Raw genomic sequence first — 24,386 nt, 5'->3', positions numbered from 1 at the left:
ACACTGGTTTGGATTTATGTTGATAACCACTCTGCCTCCCACCCAGAACTCCTTCTATAACCAACTGTATAAGCAGAAGAAGTCTGAGAGGTTCTTCAAGGTTTTCTATGACCGCATGCGTTTGGCCCAGCAAGAGATCCGAGCCACCGTGTCCGTCAACATGTTTGAGCTCAGCTGCAGAAAAAGGGATGATGACAGTGACGTCAGTAGCATCAGGTTGAAGAAAGGTACAGTTGAGTAATGAATTCCAATCAGTGCACTCCTCCAGAAAGCACCTCTGCTGTCTCAAAAAATGCCTCAAACCACTGTGACAAAAACAAAGCTGAAAGTAAATAAGGAAGGTTTATATAAAGAGCCAGCTTGTGGGGTCATGTCCTGAGCACAGCCGAGCATTTCCATAGAAACAGGACTGGACTGAATGAAAATAGGCTCAAATATAAACTTGAAAACCTTAATGCTTTTCCAGTATGTGTGGTCAACTTCAACTCAGCATTTAGTTTAAACAATAGTTGAGGATAAATCCAGAATGATCTTTGTTGCTCTGCTGACCTCTGTGCAGACTGTTGTTGCTGGTTCCTGCAGTCACATGTCAGAGGCCATGTGACGGCCCACATCACAAGCCTATCAAAAGGCCATTGTATCAAGATTGGGTACTTTCATGCTACAGAACCCCACTCAATAGTTGCCCACTCGTTCGGGGGGGGGTCTCTGAATTTCTTTTTTTAATAGGGGTAGAATGTCATGCCATTGATTATAATAACCTTTCACATGTTTCAAGCGATCTGACTTCCTCCATCCATTTACAAACACCCACCCTCTGCCAAATGTCATTGTTCTGTCCTATAATTAAACAGTAAATCATGCTTTTCATATATATCTTTTTATACCTGCTCCAGGGAAAGACCCGGGCCTTCATATAAGGGAAGACATGCGAGGACAGCTGAAAGAGGCCTCCTCAGTCACCTCAAAGGCCTTCAGTGCCTTCAGAAAGGAGCTGGATCCTGACCTTGAAGGCCTCGGCCAGAACAGTGATATAGTCGGTGCCGAGGAGGCTTTAGAAGAAACTCAAATGAGCCAAGCTATCACAATCATGAAACCAATCCTGCGATACCTCCAGCTGCTCTGTGAGAACCACAATTCAGACCTGCAGGTACTGCCCCCCGTTTTGTGATTTTCCGTGAGAAGCTTGTAGTCCAACGGCTGTTAAATTTACTGTTGTTTTTCTGACTCTCAATCCAGAACTTTCTACGCAACCAGAGCAACAAGACAAACTACAATCTGGTGTGTGAGACTCTTCAGTTCTTGGACTGTATTTGTGGAAGTACCACTGGAGGTCTCGGGCTGCTGGGCCTCTATATAAATGAGAGTAATGTGGACCTGGTTCGCCAAACCCTGGAAACTATCACAGAGTACTGCCAGGGACCCTGCCATGAAAACCAGGTTAGTTTAGAGTTGACAGTATGTTTAATTTAGTCAATAGTTAAGTATGTGATATGTTCAATAAGGTACTGTATTGATACTGTAGCCTGTTAGCTACAGTGCAGTGTATGTGTTAAGGATTACTGCCAACCAGATTTCCTTCTTTCCAGGAAGCTTCAGTCCTCTGTTTTCATGTCAGTGTGTCATCAAAATCAACTTGCACAGACTTCAGATGTGCTTGAGATTGACAGTCAGTCACAATGAACATGTTGTGGATTTGTCAACCTCAGAGATTTAAATCTTACATTCATGCCTTATGTTGTCAGAAAAATCAAACCCAGAAAACACTTAGCAAGCATTAAAATAGAAAAGTGGGTCATTTAAACAGACTTTTAAAAGCTTATATGAATCATCTTTAGACAAAAATATGTCGGCTGATATTTCAACCAGCTGTCACAAATCATCAATATACACAGCACTGATGTTTCAATATCAGTTGTAGTTTAATAGTACATATTACCAACATGTTAAAGTTTTCTTTTATGAGTGTGCGTTTGCATGATTTTTGTTGTTGTCTTATGTGCTATTATGCTAACTACATCCCTCTTTTTTTCCAGACCTGTATAGCCAAGCATGAGTCAAATGGCATTGATATTATTATAGCACTGATTGTCAACCCCATCAACCCCCTGGGAAAGCATCGGCTGGACCTGGTGCTGGAGCTAAAGGTGAGCAGCAGGTGTCTCTGAGAGCCCTGAGAAGCTGTCTGCTCTCCATGACACACAGCCACTGACACAGCATTAGTTTAGCTTGAAAGTAGAAATCACATGGAGTGATTTGGCTCTATAGAAGTCATTATAAAGCACTTATTAATGCCTTATTGTGGCAGAAAACAGGGAAAACTCTTAATTAAAGGCCTTTAGTTGTAGAATCTGGTCATGCATTAATATAGTAGTCATTAATATAATATAATGACTACTTAAGAGGCATTATACTGCTAATATGCACACTAATCAACAACTCTGAAATGTTGAATATATGTACCTTAACACAAAGTGTTACTGATTCTGCTAAAAAATGTGTCTGTCAAGTCATTAAGTCCTGAATAACTGTAAAAACTGTAAAAATACTATTTTGTAGTATTTTTTATTTTTGTAAAAGCTCATTGGTGAAGCCTTGTGTTGTAGAACAATGCCTCCAAGCTCCTATTGGCCATCATGGAGAGCCGTCACGACAGCGAGAACGCGGAGAAGATTCTCTACAAGATGAGACCTACCGAACTGGTAAGTGTGTGTCAGCATGCACACACATGCACATAGAGCTTCGTCCCACCTGAAGTCTGTGTTCAAGTGAGCACACTGTAAGTAGCAGTAACTTTTCATTACTTTTGTGCATCAGGTGGATGTAATGAAGGAAGCCTACGCCCAGGGTCTGGAGAGCGAGGAGGATGAGGACAGTGTTGGAGACAAGATCAAGCCCAAAGACGTCGGACACAACATTTACATTCTGGCACACCAGGTAATAAAAATGCCTGAGCTTGTTTTTGTCTGTGACAGAGGCATTAATGCATTTCCTCTCTCTGTCTGTCTGACCTTCTGCCGACATCAGGGCCCTGCACTGCACTTGTTGATGTGTGTGTGTGTGTGTGTGTGTGTGTGTGTGTGTGTGCGCGCTTGCGTGCATTTGTTACTTACTGGGGACCTTTTCCAGTACAAACACTGACCTTGTCGGGACCAGTAGAACAAAGCCTGGTCTTAATGAGACAAGACGTGATTTCTGAGGTCCTGGTTAATTAAGGTTAGTTAATTAAGTGAGGTGTGAACTGAGGTTAGATTAGGGTTAGGCATGAATTCGTTAGGGTTAGTCTTAGTCCACAGTGAATGAATGTATGTATGTGTGTTTCTGACATAGCATACTTTAGGGGACACATTACAAACTAATTGGGGGGGGGCAATTGGGGACCAATTGGACAAGCCGTCCCCAATTAGTCTCCCCTGTTCCAGTTGAGGAAAAGCTGTTTTCTGGGTCACTAGTTAAGGTTAAGGTAAGGGGTAGGGTTAGGATAAGTCTCCAGGAAATGAATGTAATTCTGTGGAAGGTCTCCAAAAGTGACATAAGTAAGCAAGTGTGTGCGTGTGTGCGTGTGTGTGTGTGTGTGTGTGTGTGTGTGTGTGGCTCCTATCTGAGTGTGTCCGCTGTGCTGAATGATGGAAGACTGCTCTTCTATGAGTGGGTCATGCAGAAGTAAACCACCATTCTCTTTAGTGACAGCCATGGGGTTTACAGAAAGAGAATTACAAAAACTCCATATTTGTTTCCCTGTTTTTGGCATTTTTATTCAATAGGAACAAGTAAATTGAAAAAAGGAGAAGGAAAAACAATTCAAACCTCACGGCACAGTGTCCATTACATTTTGCTGTTACATGACAGCCATCTCTGTTGTGATTGTTGTCCTTTATTATTTCCTGACGCATATTTAAGGAAAACTTTTGATTACATACAAATGCAAAAAATAAAGACAGACAAAAAAAGCATCTGAATTTTTGACTTATGTATGAGATTATCTTACCTGCCAAATAATAAAGGGAAACAAAACACAAAAGGACTGGGAGCTAAAAATCGAAGCTTTACGGTGTTTTATAGCGAGTTTCAGCTCATTGTTTAGCTCTCTGGCCCCCAATTTTACTCTTTTGGATCACTCTCATTGCTCACATAATATAATGTTTGGCTGCAGGAAACAGCTGTTCTCAGTGAAAAACCCTATCTTACACTACCTGCCTCGCACCAAAGGGCGAACCAACACAGTTAGAGACTAGCTGGTGAACATAGTGGAGCATTTAGCAGCTTAAAGAGCTCAAAGTGGCCAGAAACATGACTCCATGAACGACGACTGACAGGAAATGATGCTGGATGTGTAATAAGCAACTGCTATCAAGTCAGGTTTAAGCATCTGATATTACTGAACAACACTATACATACAGATGTGAGAGGAATGTGTAGGGTGCTCCGTCTGCCTTGACCAGATCTCTCTAAATGTATCCTCTGAGCAAGTATGTTCAAGTTCCCCTTTCGAGCGCCATGAAAGTTAATTAAATTAAGTTTGTTTTTGGATCCTAGCTGGCCCGACACAGTAAGATCCTGCAGCAGAGCTTGAGGCCGGGGTCGGGGCCAGGTTCAGGGGTGGACCCCGACAACGAGAAGGACGACGCCCTTCATCACTATGCTAACCACACTGCTCAGATAGAGGTATGCCTCATTTTCACTTCGTTCATTTATCCTCTGAATCTCTTGCAAATCACATTTTTCCTTAAAAAAACCTACAACTGTTAACCTGTCACGAGGATTTACTGGATCTCTGTCTACCAGATTGTACGTCATGATCGTACCATGGAGCAGATAGTGTTTCCTGTCCCCAACATCTGCGAGTACCTCACCACGGAGTCCATGGTGCGTGTGTTCACCACCACCGAGAGAGATGACCAGGGCAGCAAGGTTAACGACTTCTTCCAGCAGTTTGACAACCTCTACAATGAGATGAGGTGGCAAAAGAAGATCCGCAGTAAGTTCTGAATAAAGCTCTTGGAAAATAATGATAGAGGCAGCAGAAGCAGGCTACAGCATGGCCAATCATGATTATCACCCAGGGTGGTTATTGTTATTCCAGAATAAATTGAAGGGCCTGCAGCGTCTTTGCATGTCTGTGCTGAGTGTACTTATGCTTCCTGCTGTGTTTGTGCAGAAAATAAAGCTCTGTTCTGGTTCTCACGCCACATCTCTCTTTGGGGGAGCATCTCCTTCTACCTGGCCTGTCTGGTCAACATCGTTGTGGCTGTATTCTACCCCTTTGGTGATGATGGAGACGAGGGTGAGAATTTCTGATATTTTTTCTTTGTTCTTACTGCTACAAATTATCTCTTTAATGCGTCAACTCTGGGCATGAGTGACAGATGCATGCATGGATCAAACCAGTCCTGGTCATATGGAAATGCTAAAGCACACGAATGCTAAAGATTTGTTGCTTTTCTTTGTCATTTATGACAGTAAATCATGAGTCTTTTGGTTTTGGACTATTGGTTGACAAAAGAAGCAATTTGAAGATTTTCTAGGCTAAACAATGTAACAATAATCAGCAGATTGATCAATAATGATAACTGTTGTCAGTTGCAGCCGTTGTTAGAGCTGGAGCCTCTCTGAATTTGTCTCATGCTTTCCAAACCCATGTTTTCTTTGCTTGTCAAATAGCTCCACTTCATTTTAACTGAACGGTGCGTTATCTCATTAATTCAAATGTAAACGCAATTAATCATCAGTATTACTCAACCAAAAGAAATTTGAGTTTCACAAACAAAAATGTGGAGATGCTGTTAATTTCTCACGTTCCAAAGAATTTACGTCGGCTATTTTGTTTTATTTCCAAGCATATGAAACAGGCAAACAAATGAAACGGGCAAACAAATGACTGCGATGATAAAAGTGCTCCATGGCCGAAGTTAATTGCCAGTTGCTGCAATAGATAATTTGAAAAATATCACTCATTAAAACTATGAAATGACCCTGTGACATTATGAAAGACACATGTATAAATAATAAAATCAGTGATGGCTGAATTGCATTGAGTTGCTTCAGTTTCAGGGTCCTGTTGTTGTGCATACTGACCTGCTGGGACATTTGAATAGAACGTAGCCATTGCTAATGTTATTAGTCACACCTGAGCTTTTCCTGCCATGACAAGTCAATTGTCTGCTGTGAAAAGACCTATTGTTTTTCTGCACTTCATTTCACTGTGTTCCCATTTGTAAACGGCCACCGAGTGTCTCCTGAGGTTATAGTTATTTAAAGGCCCTACACATCTATAACTGCCCTCATAGGTGTGTTCACTGATTTACCTGATCAGAGTTCAGGACAGTGTATGCTTGTAGAAAATGTTTGATCAAATGGTTGGAGCCTCGCTGCCATGTGAACATGTATATGATTCTTTTTCCTTAATGATAAGTGTTCAGGTTTTTCCTGAAAGCCTCTTTCATCAATAAATTATCAGAGCTCTGCAGTTTCCTATTGTGAGCCTCACTACGATGGTTTACAGTGCGACCTGAAGAAGAAGTGGATGGTCCCTACAGACTGCTGTTTGACATTTTAAAGTGTTGCCTCTGCCTGTGTGGTGCTAAGTTATGCTCTTAGCTCAGGTGAATAATTCATTAGAGAAACACCACAAGAGCATTGATGTGTAGTCCCTTGATTGATGCTTTATTCTCCTGTCCAGGCACCTTGTCCCCGTTCTGGAATATCTTACTGTGGGTGGCATTGGGAGTGTTCACTGCATTACTTCCTGTCTTACCCAAGCCGTGGGGCATCCTGTTCTTTCTGGTCTCCCTCATTCTACGTGCCATCTACACCATGGGCCTTGGTCCTGCTCTGTTGTTGCTGGGCACTGTCAATGTAAGTGATGGAAGATATGACCCGGTGTCGGGGGACATGTCCACTTTTGACTTCTTTTAATCCCTGAGCCTTGTTTCTTTGTCTTTCAGCTGTACAACAAGTTAGTCTTTCTTGTAAGTTTTGTGGGCAACCAGGGGACGTTCACTCGAGGCTACAAAGCAGTTGTTATGGACATGCTCTTCATCTACCACTTGAGCTATGCCATCATCTGCGTCCTGGGCCTCTTTGTGCACGAGTTCTTCTACAGCTTTTTGGTAAGAAATGTCTCAGACGTTCCACTTCCATGACACTGTGAGCAGCGTAGCACTTCAGAGGCAAACGCTCTGAATGAATCAATTTGCTGATGACTCACTGATGTTGATCTCCCTCCACAGTTGTTTGACCTCGTAATCCGAGAGGAGACGCTGCTCAACGTGATCAAGAGTGTGACCAGGAATGGCCGCTCTATCATTCTGACGGCTGTCCTGGCCATCTTTCTCGTCTACTTCTTCTCCATCATCGGTTTCCTCTTCCTCAAGGACGACTTCCGCATGGAGGTGGACCGCCTTCCCACACCAGGTCAGAACACTCTTATACCACTTTTACACCAAAATTCGCACATATATGCCGCTCAAAATGCTGTTTAACTCCTTTTCCACTGCCAGCAGACATGTGTGTCACAAATGTTGTGGTGGTTACTGTTTTAGATCTTTTATGAGATGACGATAATGAGATGGAAATGGACTGTAACGAGCTGACAATTGTATCTGATATCAGGGAATATTTGCTTACCAACAAACTTCAACTTGCCTCATCACCCAGATGTCATGTTTCCATCCCTGCTGATCATTTGAAGGCCCTCTGTCTTGAACAGTTTCCACAGTGTGAAGTAGATTTTGTGTTGTTCCTACCTTGGCGAAATAAAAGTCTTGTCATTGACGTAGTGTCCTGGTTTCCTCGCGCTCTAAGACTCCACCCATGTAATTGCAAAGTTCTGGGCCTATCTTCACAAAGCATCCTAAGGCTAAAAGCAGCTCTTAGTGACGTCATTTTTAGAAAAATCTTAGAATCTAAGATTTTTCTTAGAATTTTCCCTTGGTAAGACAAAAGTTATTCACAAAGTGTCTTAGGCCTTAAGAGAGCTCCTAACGTGAAAAACTGTTAGGAGGAGGGAGGAGAACTTTTAAGAATCCTAAGAGTGTCTTAAACAGACAGGGATTGCAGCATGTACCAGCGCTTCTCACACTCGTCTCTCATGCGTAAAAGGAGAGGGAACGACGCATTGATCTGCTGGGCAATGTGCTCCCAAGTCTACCTCTTCCCTTGGGCTGTGATCCCGGGACCCAATTTCCCTCTTAATACTGTTTTATTTTCATTTACGAGCTGTGCCAACAGCAGGCACTGCTCTTGTGTCCAGTGTGGCTTGTTCTTGTTCTCTTTTTATCCATTTCATTCATTTTTTTGGTCATTCTACCAAATCAAACCGCTTTTTATAAGGACGCCAGCAATCACAGGAATTGCTGACAGCTGAGTCTGCGTCCACCAGTCATATCAAATACATTAAGTAGTAAAATTACCAGCATGGACAGTAAACATAATAATAAGCAAATCAATATAATCTGCATGTGAATGAGGTACGTTCAAACATTTTGAAGCTGTGTCACAATTAATGTGATTTTGCTGAGTTTCATCATCATGACATAAAATTAATGTCACAATTACACATTTCTTAATATGGTCCAAGTTATATGATCGGTTGATATTACTGTCCATTCGTGACTAGGAGCGCATTGATTGTAACAAACAATCGCAGCTTTTAGAAGACTGCGTCATACCTAGCAATGGGGTCAACCACACCTCCTTACTAAGATAAAAGTTTCTGTAGCCTCCTTGCTCAGAGTTGCTCTCAGACACTTCCTGAATCACTCTTACGCTAAGATTCCTTGCTAGGAATTTTAAGGCTAAGTTAGGAGCTCTGTTAGAGGATTCAAAGAAGCTTTGTGAATACGGGCCCAGGTTTGATTCCAGGTAGGAAGCTTTTGTAGCTGAATGTAACCTCAGTTAAACTAAAACATGTCCTTAAGTGGCACTCACTGTACTCTCATGAACGTCTATGTGTTGTCTGCGCGTTCTTTTTCTGCTCAAGTAACCTGATGATTGTAGTCCTTAAAGTTAATGAGTTTCAAAGATAACTGCCATGCTCGGGAGTTCGTAGCTCTACATGCAGTTTATATCAAACATTTAAACATTGTTGACAGTGTCCTCTGACTGACACCACTGGTCAGGTGGTGATCTTCTTGCATGTTTTTAGTGGGGGTATTTTAAGGAGGATACCCCAGGTGAACACGAGGAGAACAACACTAAAAACATGCAAGAAGAAGAAGGGCACCGGTCGGATGGCAGCCCACCGCTCCTGGTCTGCCGTGAAGGAAGGAAACCAGGATGGGATAAAGGCAGAGGACAAATTTCACCAAAAATCTGCATGGCGTGTGATGCATGTATGTAGTTGTTGTGTGACTAATAAAGGGGATTGTCCCTCCGATTCTTCTGTCAGGACAATAATCAAAACGATTCTTTGGCTCAAAATGAATCACCTGCACATCCTAGTCAGTCCACCATATTGAATTTGATATTTTTTTTCAACCTTTTTGGATCACAGTTTCTCAATAAAAACTGCACAATCAGTGTTTGCATGTATACAGTCTCCACATGAAGAATTGCACAGCGTGTGCAGTGTACTGCATATACATGCCCAGACACATGTTTTGAAAACCTTGCATAGTGTGGGAGTGTTAATGAGCTCTGGCACTGTGCTCCGATGGTCAGGAAGACAACCTGCTAGCACATGTGCACCTGTTGCATAACCTGGTGGCCGCGCCATCCTGTGTTTTGCTGAATAGAGCATGGCAGACACAGCAGAGCAGTGGTGGGTTATATAACCAGCTGGGCTCACGCCTGTCTATCTGTTCACTGTGGGGTGAGCTGAGCCACAACCGGTGCTCCGTCAAAGCTGAGGAGCTCCCTGTCCACACTGGTGCTGCCTCGGGGCTGTGACCTCTGCGCCCCGCCTTGGCCCCCCTGTCCCCTCCACTCTTCTTCTTCTTCTTCTTCTGCGTCTTGTCTCCCAGCCTTGACCCTTGGTCCTCCAGCTCGTCAGGGAAGGAGGCCCTATTGGTGACACTGTGACCCTGGTGCGCAGTTCTCCTTCTGCCTGTCCGCCTGAGTCGATCACACCCTAGTACAGCTCCTTTGCTGCTCAGGGCTTCGCCGATGTGCAAATGATTTGTTCAGGTTTTTTCAGCAACACTCCACCGCCCACCCAGCAGCTGCTGCCTCAGTTTACATAATGTCTGACTATATCTTTCTTCCTGATTTTATTGGCACTGACGAGAATGAGCGGGAAGGAGTTTTAATGCCAGAGCACAATTTAAGCAGCTTCTTTCATTTGTAAATTCTCAGTGCTGTTATCATTAATCAACCAGACATTTTCTTTTTTTTTCTTTTTTCTGTGTAAAGGAAAAAGGGATTTATTTGGTGAGAAAGGACTTCCTGACTCATGTATGAAAGAAAGCTGTCCTGTGTCAACTCATAAACCTGTTCCTGGTAAGTTTTAGGATTAAATTCGATTTTATTTTATTTTATTTTACTTAATTTTATTTTATTTTGCTTTACATCCTGCCCATTATGAAAGTCCCTGTTGAGTTGACAAGTTTTAAGATTTTGTGATTTGGCCGGGTGTGGGTGTGTATGTGACCTTTCCGGCAGTAGTCAGTTCCTGAAAGGTTACTCACACACAAATGCACACACTGAGACACACACGCGCACACACAATCAAACACTGTTTCTAACACACACACACACACACACACACACACACACACACACACACACACACACACACACACACACACACACACACACACTCACACACAGAGGCGTGCACACAAAGAAACTTGATGAGGCAGAGGGGGTGACTCACACTCCTGTTTGTTCTCCTGCGTCTCCATGGATCACCTGCACCATAGGGGCACACACGTGATCTCATCCCATCCTTCACCTCCTCTTTGTCCTCAGTAGCTCTGCATGCCATTTCCTATTTACAGTATATATACACACACGTGATATAAATAATAGATTACAGAGATTCCATTTTTTCCCTTTTATTTGCACATTTGAGGAGTCGAGGGAGTGTTGACGTTTGAGCGATAATTTTCTGAATTAGGTCAGACTGTATTTGAAAGATGAGTTTTTAGTTCCTTTGATTGAATTTGATTGAATTCAGTTGTGAGTGTCACACACACACACACACACACACACACACACACACACACACACACACACACACACATATATATATATTAGGGCTGTCAGTTTAACGCGTTAATTAGATTAATTAATTACGCTGCAAATTAACACGCTATAAAAATTAACGCAATTAATCATGAGTGGCAAGTCAATGCGCAAGCATCTTAAATTTGGCCCTTTGAGTGACCTGTAGGCTGCAGTGGCAGGTCGCATCCTACCTGCGCTACTAGTCAAAAGCAGGGTGACAACAGACATGGATGCGACACCGGAGAGCGAGGCAAGCCTACTTGGACCTTTGAACGGCAAGTTTATTTATAAAAAGAACAAAGACGGGACTGTAAACAAGAACGCAGTGATTTGTACCTTGTGTAAAAAAGAATTTTCCTATCACCGTAGCAGCTCCAGCCTGAATTATCATTTAAACGCTGAACATGTAGTTGCTGCTAGTGCCGCTAGTGCTACCGTGAGCTCACTCCGCCAACCCACACTTGCTGAGTTAGGAAAACGAATGAGCAAAGCCACGACAGAAAAACTGACAAACTCAATCGCAAAGTGGGTTGCTGCTGATTGCAGGCCGATTTCAATCGTGGAAGACGAGGGCCTAAAAGAGGCGTTTCAGATAGCGTCATCTGAATTTCATTTATGAAGCACACTTCACCAATAAAAATGTGGATATCAAATCTTCTCTTCTTGGTGTATTCAATTGATTAGTCATGCACTACAATTTTGTAATATCCTAGAATTCAAATTCTTTATTTGGGGACCTTTAGCAGATACGAGATTAAAATGCGATTAATTAGATTAATTAATTACAAATCCTGTAATTAATTAGATTAATTTTTTTAATCGTCTGACAGCACTAATATATATATATATATATATTCCCCTGTTATCTGCAGTTTTTTTTACATCTTTGTTACATATTCTGTCTGTTCTCACATGTTGTCGTGTGTTCTAGATGAAGATGATGGGATAGAGCGGGTGTGCGACACTCTGCTCATGTGTATAATCACAGTGTTGAACCAGGGACTACGTAATGGAGGAGGTGTGGGAGATATTCTCAGGAGACCCTCCAAAGAGGTAAGACAACCTCAGAATTAACAAATGAATCCGTTCATTTATTCTGTTTGAAAGGACTTGAATGAATATCATCAGCTTCTGTTTAAGATGTAATGAAATCGCTGTCATGGTGAACATTAAATGATGCATTTTCTCTATATTTTACCTACGTCCGGATCATCCAGGAGCCTCTGTTTGCAGCCCGAGTGGTTTACGACCTGCTGTTCTTCTTCGTCGTCATCATCATCGTTCTTAACCTCATCTTTGGTGTCATCATCGACACCTTCGCCGACTTGAGAAGTGAGAAACAAAGGAAGGAGGAGATCCTGAAAACCACCTGTTTCATCTGTGGTGCGTGCAGCTTTGCGGTTGACCCAATACTGTATGCAAGTGACAGGACAGTGTATTTGAACGAAGCCATATTAAATAGAGCTAATGTCTTGCAGGGTTGGAAAGGGACAAATTTGACAACAAGACGGTGTCCTTCGAGGAGCACATCAAATCTGAACACAACATGTGGCACTACCTTTACTTCCTGGTTCTGGTGAGGGTGAAGGATCCGACCGAGTACACCGGCCCTGAGAGCTACGTGGCTCAGATGATTGCGGTCAGTAGACCAATCAAACCCAGAGTACACACACAGGAACTAGTCTCACAGAACTGTTTGTAATGCAGTTTGTTTTCTGCACATTAAAAGCTGCTCTCCCATCAAAATACTGCAGATAAGTTACCGTGAATCATCTTTATTTTGTGTTTGCAAGGTATACAACAATGTGATACTTCAGGAAATAAAAGGGAAGGATTTGAGACTGCACCGCACTATTTTTTCAGATGACACACAAGTACATAAACACACCCAAGTCTCAAATATTTTATTATTCCAGCAACATATGGACAGAGAAGCACATGCATTTCACCCCCTAATTCATGTCTCAGAGTTGGAATCTTAAACTCGTGCAGCCTTTCTCACTTTGCAGGCTGGCACAGTGTGCTAGACAAGCGTGAGCCACTACAGCAGACGAGTGATCGAAAAAATGAGACTGAGCCTCGAGGCCTGTGCCAAGCATCCCAATTTATTCTCCTCCCCTCCCCTCGCTGCTGGAGAGAGATGGCTCTCTGTGCTCAGGTTGTCTTCACTATGCTGAGCTCCTAACCTGCCGGGACACAGTGTGGTTAAATAGTAATTAAACCCAGTCCAGCTCTATTATCATCAATGCACCAACTTGCTGCACTGACACACAGACAAGAAGTTGAAGGATGTAAGGGCAACTAAAGGTGTTACCGTTAGGTTAATGGATTCAAATGAAGCCTCGGAGCACAATGGCACATTTTGTGATTAACATTTGGCCATGATGGGCATAAAAATGGTGGCATTATAATGAACAATTTGCATAACAAACAGGTGACAGACATTGAATTAATATGCATCAGCAGGTCATCCAGCAGGTCGGGTCTGTGATGCCCAGCCAAAGTATCGCTGCGTGATGAGGTAATGATGAGTCAGGAATTTCTATTAACACCTCCTGATGTGCTGCAGAGCAGAAACACACACAAAGGGGGATCAGACTTGAGCTAAAACTACATTTGTTTCCATTTTGTCACCTCATGTAGTACATAATGTGCTTTATAAAACATATTCTTTTAGGATTCGAATAAAATGGTTGAATAATTTTAAAACTGTGAAAACTTGCTTCCAAATCTTTAGTTTTCCTCATCATCCTCATTAAATAGTCACATCTAAATAGAGAACAATTAAGTTAGTCATTATTTATTAAGAGAACAGTCAGCTTCATCAAGACCGTGTGGGTGTCGTTTGATCAGGTTTGATTGACAGCGGTGAACAGAAGCAAGCAGCCTGAAGTCTGTAATCAGAATCAGATTTAAATGTTGCTAAATTCTGATTGGTCCATGGAAGTATGTGTCACCTGACCACAGACAGAGAAGTTAAATATAGAAACCTGTCATGTGAAATAACAAAAACTGGTCCAACATATTACTTTGTGTTCATCCAGGACCCCGAAACCCATAATAAGAAGCTGATTGGAAAAAAGGTTTCAGCACCTCTAAATGAATATTAAAGAAGCTGTAATGCTCTCAGATGGTAGAGTGGGGCCTTCTGCCACAACTTCACCTACTTGCAAGGTTCATGAAGAAGGGAAAGAGGTCAACATGCACCGTTTTACAAAGATATGATGAGCTTGGAAGGCAAATATTTTTATGCCTCCATGCTGACAGTCATGGACAGAGGCATTATATTTTCAGGTTGTCCATTTGTTCCATTCTCATGAACACAATATCACCAGAACACCTTGAGAGAATTTCATCCAATTTTACACAAACTCATGGACTCAAGTATGGACCAATTAGATTGTGGTCAATGTCAATGTGACCTCACAAAGGTGTTTTTGGTCACAGCTGAAGAATTCAAAGGCTAGTTTGGACTTAATCTCACACAAATGTCTCACAGCAGAAAATGAAGAATTAATGACATTTTATATCCAAAAGGTCAAAGGTCATCTTCACTGTGACATCACAATCCTCTGCTAAAACATTTCTCTGGCCATTATCCAACTTTTTCAGACGCACACTTTGTATTGATTTTAAATCATGGTTACATAGTGTACAGTACAAACAACATGTACAGTACATTCATGACATAACAGTGGCACCCAGCGCAACTGAAGCGCAGCATACGTAACTTAACAAGAATCTCTTTATCCCATGTGCAAAACGTGACAAAACATGAAACAATGTGACAAATGTGACACTTTGGGAACTTAATGGAAGTGTGATACTAAATTGCTAGAGTCCCCCTTTAAGCGACACCTCAACCTGCTCACATGCTGCAAGTCACTCGAGATGAGAGCGCATAGGTGCAGTGAGAGGCTGCAACGGAAAACCTGCTGAATTAGAAAATAGAGGAATCCGTGATGTTGATCTCTGCAGGAGCCTGCTCCATCTGTCCTCTCCACACCGCAGCTCAGGGAAGGCTTTGACTTGTTTAGTAGGGATAAGTGTGTGTTTTTGAGGGCAGGTGGGAGGTGGGGGAGGGGGGCAGTTTGCAGTTTCGGCCTCCGTTTGTTAAGCTTCATCTTTATTCTAATCTCCTGCACTACTGCGCTACAGTTTTGGAGCGACAGCTCAACATGAAGGCGCTGTACTAATAAAAACTCTGCCCTCCCCTCTCCTTGTTGGAAAAGATCTTAAACCTGATGACCTCAACCACACACACACACACACACACACACACACACACACACACACACACACACACACACACACACATTAACTCTCATGAGTGCATCTGGTTGGATAGGACAGAGTGATGTGGTGCCAAGCAAAGAGAGGGATCGTGTTACACTGAGTGTCTGTTCCGCTAGTGTATTGTGCGCGTGGTTGTGAATCAGTGTGCGGGTGTTTGTGTGTAAAATTATGACAGCGACTACAGGCCTAGCAGGTACTGCAGCAGCCACAACGCTGTTACATAACCCATCTCAAGTGGCCTGCTAATAGCTCAGCCCTGCCTGGCACGTGCTCTCCTGTCCTCTCTCTCTCTCTCTCTCTCTCTCTCTCTCTCTCTCTCTCTCTCTCTCTCTCTCTCTCTCTCAAACACACACACACAACCACACGCACACACACAGAGTCACCGAGACGTCACAAACCCTTCATTTACTTTACGACACACATGTGACATGTGTGTAACTGATGCAATCCCTCGACCAGCAGGATAAATTTGGGTGTGGGAAGTGAAAGCCAGCGCTCGCTCCTCCCTTAGTACCACCTCTAAGGTGCCTTTGAGCAAGGCCCTTAACCCCAACCGCTGCAGTGGAGCTGCTCAGGAGCCTGCAGATGAGACTGTGGTCGTACTGAGCAGCTTCCATGTGTGAATGTGTGTTGCCTTGCTGGTGTGATCAGGGCGGTCCTGCTAAAGAGAAGCTTCCTTCAGTGAAAAGTTACTGAATATATGCAGGAAAGGTGTGTGGGTGTGTGTGTATTACTCTCATTGTGAGGACATAATACTCACATACATACTCACAGGAGACTTGTCCTTCTTATCAGGACAAAATGTCTCCATAATGCAAATCATTAGATTTTAGGGTGATGGCTGGGGTTAAAGTGTAGGTAAGGGTTAGGCAAGTCGTGCTCGTGGTTATGCTTCAGGTATATCTTCAGGAAATGAATGTAATGTCCCCAGAAGTGATGGAAACACAGCTCTGTGCGTGCGTGCGTGCGTGCGTGCGTGCGTGCGTGCGTGCGTGCGTGCGTGCGTGCGTGTGTGTGTGTGTGACTGTGGTAAGCAGATTCATGTGGTACACTCCCTCTGTGCTGTGTCGTATCTTGACACTCTTGCTGGGTGTTGTTTACAAGCGACGTCATTCAACAGCCAGAACTCCCTTATTTTTAGCTCGAATTCTTGACCGAAGTGCACAGCACTGCATATGAAGTAAATAATGTATATTACTGTGGACAAACGCAAAGCGCCAAGAGCTACAGTGATGTCTGTGTGACTTTTGTTGTTCAATTTTTCTTGACGTGTGGCGAGAATATAAAAAGCATTACATTGGTGCCACTCTAGCTACAGCTAATTTCACACCAAATTAATTTAATTCTGATGATATTAAATTTCATCTCCAAACTGTCTAAAACAATCACAAGTGTCTGTTATCGCAGCCCATTGTAATTTCTCAAAGTTTCTTTTTTTTCTGACAAGTCCAAAGATATGAAATTACAAGTTGTTTATGAAAAGGAGGAAAGCGAGCAAATCATTACTTAAAGAAACTGTAACCATCAATTGTTCAAGGGTTTTAGTTAATAAATGACTCAAAACTAATCTCGGTTGATCATCTAATGGATCATTCATTCATTACTGAACTTGACTAAACTGGCTGTTTGAGAGGTCTTAAAGAAAATGTTTAGACAACCTTTTTAACAGTGTAAAAGTGTAGATGTATCATATGTAGGAAATGGATTATAGTATCGTCATAGAGTTGCTCTCATCTCAAAAACTCTAAAATAAAGTGATCACTGAATGTAGTACATTTCAGACCTTTTTGAAAATGTAGTAGTATTAGTAGTAATAGTTCAGACAAGAACCACAGTGGGAGCTTTTTCTGGGTCTTGGCTACAGTGTCTGACATCGTTGATCTGAGGTTGTTTCCACAGTATGTTTACAGCACTGACTTTACTGGTGTGTGCCGTTGCTCTGTGCACAGCTGAAGTGCACGGGGGACAAGTACGTGGTGAAACACACGGCGATGGCAGCAGAGTGAGAAGCACATGAATGTCTGAAATTCATGCTCACTGAGGTGTTTAAATGGATCAGCGAAGCAACACTAAAGCCTCGACTCATTCAGACAGCGCAGCACTGCACACAGTGGACCACTGTACAGTCTAACGAACTGCAATGAGACATGTGTGGGATAGTTCAGTTTCAGTGCAGTCATTGTTCAACTTTAACTCTAGAGACCACGCTTCAACTATAGTGGCTGTGCATTCAAACAGGATGTTGTACTTGCGTCGAATAATGTGCTGTAAGTCTCTGTATTGAATCTTTGAGGTTACTTAATCCATCAGCTATAGATGATTTGACAGCATGAGCAAACAAGCACCAGATAGTCCTCGTTGTCAGTGATGCTGAAGCTTTGTCTTTGAGCTCATTGAGCCTCCACTGTGTTTTAGAAGCTGTGAGAAAGAAAACTAGTCTTCTTTTTTTTTACTCTGTCACCCCCTTGATGCCTGAGGCCCAAATTAGCCCAAGATTTTCAGACAAGGTCTTACAGAATGACTCGATTCATACTGTGTAGCTCAGCAACCAAACTTAATCAGTCTAACTGCTTCCCTGTAGCCGGAGAAGGAGAAAGTGTTATAGTCAACAGTAAAAAGTAGCCAGTGTTGAAAACAACCAAAATAAAAGCACATTAAGGAATTAAAAAAGCAAATCTGAGGCACATATATGTGTTACATAAATCAACCCAAAATCTGTCTTCAACTCAGTGATTAAGCCACTTCTTTAAGGAAGAAAAGCTCACGTAGTGTACGCTTTATCAGTGTAACAAGGGTCTAACTATGTGGCAATTTCATTTTAGAATGAACAGGTACAGTACATGGAAAGCCTTCCAGCAGCAGTATGTGTATGTGTATTTGTAATCAGTTAGTTTTCACCAGTCTTCACTTACCTGCCTCAGAGGGCCCCTCTCTCTGCATTTCTAACCCTCAGCTCACATGTCAGTGGAAGGCTGCTCGCTAACATGCTAACATTTTGCATGGTAATGTGTTAAATGCATCGATTGTTTGTTATTTGACTGGAGACTGCAAACTGAATTGCCCTATTTGGGATAAATAAAGTTGTTTGAATTGAATTGAAGTGGAATGCTGAAATTGGAACGGAATGATGCTAAATGTTGCATGCTACATGTGAGACTGTAAACATAAGCATGTTAGCATGCTGTTAAACTCAAAGCAGTCTGACAGAATGCAGCTGAAACTGATGGACTATACATGTAAAAAGCAGATAAATGGAAATAAATGTAGAATGCTTAAATGTACGGTTTAGACTGATGAAGGTTGAGTCAAAGTAGAGCAGAACCTGACAAGCCTGTCTGTGTCTGAGATGAGTTTAGACTGCACAGATGATAAACCCTGTTCATTTAGGCTGTACAATGGCTATTATTTCCTCTGCTGCCGTACGTAGCCTACATACTGTATTTTAGCCCACAAGTGGAAAAGAAAAGATGTCAGAAAAGCAAAGTTTCCTCCTTACTTCTCATCTGCTTTGTTTTCTGGTGAAGTGAACAATACAGGCCAATATAGACTTTTATTCTTGCTTTTATTTAACCTCAAATTACTGGTAAAAGCTGCTTTACAGCGCCTTTCTGTTGTTATGAATATATTGATTACTAAATATGGCGTACATGCTGTTCATTTTAAAGCCAGTGTTTCACAAATTGAAAAGCTAATTCCAGATTTTGGCTGACTTAAACTGTAGAATTAAGCAAGGGTTTGTCAGCATTAGTCATTAGTGTAATAATGATTAGAATATGAGGGATTTTATTTTTTAATCTTTGTCTCCTGGTCCTATTTTCAGAGACAAAGTGAATTTAGATTTGGAGTGGCAATCCCACGATATGTCACAGCCATTAATGTCGCACTCGGCAAAGTGTGATAAACTCATTAATTAAGGAAACAAAAACAAATAACCCACACCCCCCCCACTCCTTTCCACCCTCAGACTCTCCTCTCCTCATGTCCTCTTCTCTGTCCTCGGCATCTCACACTCTGATCAGCTTTTCTATCCCTGTAGTCTATTCTTATATAAGAGTAGGTGGGAGAATACCTCACTCCTCCTACTGGACTTAATGTGGTGCCAGTCAAATCCCACTCTCAGCACCTTTTAAGTCATTTTTTATCAGAAGAACTGGCAAAGGAATATTACATAAGATCAGCTGATGGCAGTCTGTCTCTGTGTAACCTATCTCACTTTCGGAGAGGCACAAGAGCATGCGTGTTGTAAAACACACACTCTTGCTCACAGTCTGCTGCGTCCATATCCATACAGATGCACACCAACAGTACACACACCCACACATGTACAAAGGCAGACGCACTTAAGTCCTATTACATAATGCTATAGGTTTGTTTTGGTCGCTGTTTTCTCATAGCGTCAGATGCAGATGGTGTGCTCTGTCCACCGCACTGCTGGAAAAACATAATAAACTAAATGTCTCAGTTTTGCAGGAGGGTGTGCACGCACACACACATACACACACATAGATAACACTATACTCCCAGTTGTGTTCTCTGTAGACGACAGTGACTCATCCCCACATCAACAGTGTGTTTATGGAGTGGGTGAGAATTGAAATGCCAGTTGCTGTTCATTTAGTATATAATTGCTATGCACAGTATCCAAGAGGCAGTAATGCTGCTTAAAAATTTTACACCGTCGAGGCCGAAACAGAGAGCAGCTTCCACTCTGATGGATTGATTAATATTAAACCTCCACACTGGTCTCCATTTACCAATACCTCTCTGTTTACTCTCCTCCTGCAGTCTGGCTTCAGCTCTGTAATGCTCCCTGGATGTCTATGCAAATCCTCCTTGCCGTTGTCTGTGCCAGCATACTATTGCTGCTGTCTCGCTGACCTGCTGAGTCAGCTCTGTTTCAGCCTTTTAGTCCTTTCACCTTTCTCACTGTCTCTCTCCCTCTCTCCTCCCAGGAAAAGAACTTGGAGTGGTTCCCCCGTATGAGAGCCATGTCTCTGGTGAGCAGCGAGGGAGACAACGAGCAGAATGAGATGCGCTCTCTGCAGGAGAAACTGGACAGCACTGTCACTCTGGTGGCTCAGCTGTCCAGCCAGCTGTCTGAGCTCAAGGAACAGGTAGAGTGCCACTTCAGGGAGTTTTTCAAGCTCTAGTCTGAGCATTGTGGAAGTCTGAAATGAATGCCTGAACAATAATCTTAAACAAAACCCTCTTGTTTTTAAAGGTATTTATCATATTCTTGTTTAAAAGCTTGCTGCCAGCTGTAGCACATAGACTGTAAACTCCACCTGCTGCCTAACCCCGAGAGTACTTTCACCTAAAAACACTCACAAGGCAACAGGTCGGCATCTGCAGTCTCACTTCGCTATCCGTCTCTGCACTGAGATGGATTCTGTCAGACCCTTGATGCTCCTGAACGCAGCACGACAGGTGACTATCGCGTCAGCGATCAACACGACTGAGAGCCGCCAGTGAGCCTCTGGCTGTTTGGATGACTAGCTCTGCTGCTGCAGTGTGACTGATCACTCTCATCACCTGCCTCCCCTGCATGTGATTCCAGTCACAGGCCTGTCCTTGTTCCTCTTCTGCCAGATGTGTGAAAACAGCTCCTTCTGGGGCAGAATCACACTCCAATAAACAAAACAACAACCTCTGCCGACCTCAGTAAACAGTTAAGTTCGTGACAGCTCCCTGCTGGCCGGGATCCTTCATGTAACCCCCTGTAACGACCAAGTTTGTGTGCTGTTGAAGTTCTCTTGAGCAGGATGCCAACACTTTATTTCTGAATCTGTAGTTTGGGTACACTGCAGGCCATTTATTATTTTTATTTTGGTTTCCTGTAGTCTATATTGACTAAAATTGAGTCATGGGGTTAGCAAGGATGCTACTCTGCCTTCAGGATAGACAGTAATTTTAGTGTACGCCACAAGAGGTGAGCATGTTTATGCAGGCCGAACCACAGCTCTGCAGTCACGAGGGGAGGCCTGCAGGTCTCAAACTGTTTCAGATTGAGAGGAAGTTCTGCTTCAGCTCCTCATTACAGCCTCTGCTGACCTCAGCACTTTACATTATCACAGTTGAGATTGTGTTTGTGCGCCTACTGCTATTTTTTTGTGTGGATTTTATAGTTCTGCACAGCATACTCGATTTCCTTTAATCTGCAGGCACAATTTATGGTTTATGAACCAGTGGCCTTCATTTATGACGTCAACACTGAAACCACTGCAAATGTGTTGGTTGTGAGAAACCAGCCGCTTCTGATTCAGGAAACCCCCCACACACACACACTTCTACAACATCCAACATACAGGTCACACTTCTGCACGGTGTCCGCTAATGAAGTTTCCATTGGACGTTTTAGTTTCCAGCCATAACAGCGGTTATGAAAGGAGAGGATTCATCTCTTCAACAACATCTCACTCAAATGTTGACACGCAAATTTGAAAGTAATAACAAAACTCTGTCTAAAGTGACAAGTATTTTTGTGCCTTTCAGTATTTTTTGTCAAGGCTAATCCTGACTCATTTCTTAATGTGCAAAGATTCATTTTGTTTTCGTCTAAATAAATTTACTCGCTCTTAGAGTAAAGATTAAGAGCATCAGTTTACCTGCACTCCAAGTTCTAATAGATAAACCCTTCTCTCTGGAATGTAATAATTATGTATGAACATGGTGGGAACATTGTGTTTTGCATAATAAAGTGCCCACTAAGACAATAACGGCACAAATTCAGCTTTGCATATCATGTGTGTGCTGCATGCTAAATTAAAAGCCACTCCAGGCTGATGTTTTTCTTCTGCCCATCTCCTCCACAGATGACTGAACAGAGGAAGAACAAGCAGAGGCTTGGATTCCTGGGTCCTCCTCAGCCGAACCATCACATCCCGGCCCACTGAGGGGTTAAAGGCTCAGACAGGACCCAGTGGCACGCTACTCAACCGCGGGCTGGTAGTAGAAAACAAATAGAAATGCAGGCACACAACTCCAGCCTTAAGAACAATACATAACAATACATGTACTGAGAGTACACTTGCAATTACTGATGTGGCCGGCAAGTGTTGACACATCATTTTTGACATAGTGCCTTTTCTATGACACATTCACTGCCGTATGGGATACAAACTGTGCCTTATGTCGGCCTAGAGGAGCATTGCTTTTCAGGCTGTACACATGCTCCAACAGAGGAACTCGTCTCTGTGAATGATTGGCCAGGCATGGCACACATCTGCCAGTGTAGTGTTAGTGTGCCGAACTGATTGAGGGAAATGTTAAGGTTAGGTTAAGTCTGTGGATTGCCTTCGTTCCTCAACTGTCTTTGCGCTCATGTGTCAGAGAGCGGGCCGACTGACTGCACAGAGGTCAGTGAATGGCGGTGAAAAGAGAAGTTGGGGTTTTTCTTGCATCACCGATTGGCCTCCAGACAAAGAACATTAAATATTCTTCCCTTTACCTTTTGGATTTCTGATGGTGTTAATGAGAAAATTTACGGTTCAAAACTGGAGTATTTGCATTGTGGAAAAGGAATCATGCTGCCTTATTTGTTAACGTTTCCAAACAGTACATTGCAATTGCTGAAAGTGCACTTTTTAAAAAAAAAAGGGTAAAAATTGAATCTTGTACCTGGAAACATTGGTTAGTCTGGGGTATTATTTTTGCATGCTTTGTTTTTAAAAATGCATTCACTGCACCATTTCAGTTGCCTTTTTACAGATTTCTCTGAGTGTGTAAGTAACAGAAATGTGAAAACCTGTGCAGAACTTACTTGAAATTTCTTTTAAGTCTAAATCTTATATTGGTACCTAATGTAGTACTGACTGAAGATGGTGAGCTTACAATTTTTGTTACAATAACTTGCTCATGTCCGTAGACATGTCAGCTAATATATTTACTGTATCCGCTCAAGTGATCTTCATGTTCTCCTGTTTCTTAACGTGTCATTGTATTAATGTAAATCATCCTCACTAGTCTCTGTCAGACTGCAGTCGATTAAGTCTGAAATTGTGTTTTAAAGTTGCACAAACTGCAGATTACAAGTGCGCGCACTTGATGGTAACTGTTCTTTCACACTTTCCAGTTTTCTGTACAAAGTGTACAGAAAACTATGTGTTTTATGTGGTTGGATGTTGTAATAAATTTGTAACGAGACTCCTTGGCGTGCTTTGTGTCAACAGCTTTCTAGTAGAGTTTGCAGCAGTCCTTGTTGCTGTTGGGGATGAATGAGCACTCCCCCACACTCTCCCTGACCCCTTCTGCACCCACCCACTGTTTACTCACACTTCAACTTGTCCATGAAGGGGAGCACAGGACCTATGAAAAGACAGGGTCAGATTTCAGCTCATGCACCAGGGGAAGTCATCTAATATTAAAAGTAAACTTCACAGATATACTGTGCATGCTGTCCCTCTACTGCTTTTGTTTGCCACATCTTGACTTTTAATTGCGGCTGCTAATTAATAGCTGATAGGAAGAATTTATCTTTTGTTCCTTCATCAGTCTTCGTTGTGAGCTTTGCTGTTATCCAAGTCTAATACTCTTTTTAAGATTTAGAAATGGATAAGATGCAGAAATCTAGAAATATTTTCTAGAACAGTGATTCCCAATCAGGGGTGCTCCTGTCCTGCAAAATAATGGATAGATAGTTGGAGTGGTTTGCTAAAAGTAATAGATTGATGGTTAAATAGTGAGTAATGGGTAGTTAAATGAGTGAATGATGCAGCTCCTGCTAACAGAAGTGGTCATGATAAGAATGCAGACTTCATCAAACTGACCTAAATATTGACAGTTCAGTTGTATGAAGAAATTGTTTGAACAATATCCAATTTTATATAATAAATAGTGTTAAAAGGCATCCAGTTTAAAGTGATTTCAAAGGAACACAATGGAAACATGACGGGTGGTGTTGATGAAGGGTTACTCGTTACTCTGGC

General features: G+C 42.4%; 1 protein-coding gene across 1 annotated transcript in view; it reads left to right on the top strand.

Annotated features, from left to right (window-relative positions):
• The window catches only part of itpr2 (inositol 1,4,5-trisphosphate receptor, type 2), a 61,694-nt gene extending 37,852 nt beyond the window's left edge, over positions 1-23,842 (top strand). The window contains exons 40-57 of the mRNA XM_070971703.1: positions 47-227; positions 897-1,150; positions 1,240-1,440; positions 2,037-2,147; positions 2,607-2,702; positions 2,818-2,937; positions 4,537-4,665; positions 4,786-4,978; positions 5,159-5,284; positions 6,680-6,855; positions 6,945-7,109; positions 7,230-7,413; positions 10,351-10,437; positions 12,098-12,219; positions 12,384-12,549; positions 12,645-12,805; positions 20,415-20,576; positions 22,275-23,842. Coding sequence (XP_070827804.1) covers positions 47-227; positions 897-1,150; positions 1,240-1,440; positions 2,037-2,147; positions 2,607-2,702; positions 2,818-2,937; positions 4,537-4,665; positions 4,786-4,978; positions 5,159-5,284; positions 6,680-6,855; positions 6,945-7,109; positions 7,230-7,413; positions 10,351-10,437; positions 12,098-12,219; positions 12,384-12,549; positions 12,645-12,805; positions 20,415-20,576; positions 22,275-22,355 — 2,715 coding nt within the window. The 3' untranslated portion in view covers positions 22,356-23,842. The remainder of the gene's footprint in view (positions 1-46; positions 228-896; positions 1,151-1,239; positions 1,441-2,036; positions 2,148-2,606; positions 2,703-2,817; positions 2,938-4,536; positions 4,666-4,785; positions 4,979-5,158; positions 5,285-6,679; positions 6,856-6,944; positions 7,110-7,229; positions 7,414-10,350; positions 10,438-12,097; positions 12,220-12,383; positions 12,550-12,644; positions 12,806-20,414; positions 20,577-22,274) is intronic.
• Positions 23,843-24,386: the final 544 nt, after the last annotated feature.

Source organism: Chaetodon trifascialis, chromosome 10 (assembly GCF_039877785.1).
Source record: "Chaetodon trifascialis isolate fChaTrf1 chromosome 10, fChaTrf1.hap1, whole genome shotgun sequence".
NCBI lineage: Eukaryota > Metazoa > Chordata > Actinopteri > Chaetodontiformes > Chaetodontidae > Chaetodon > Chaetodon trifascialis.
This window is presented reverse-complemented; position numbering and strand designations above follow the sequence as displayed.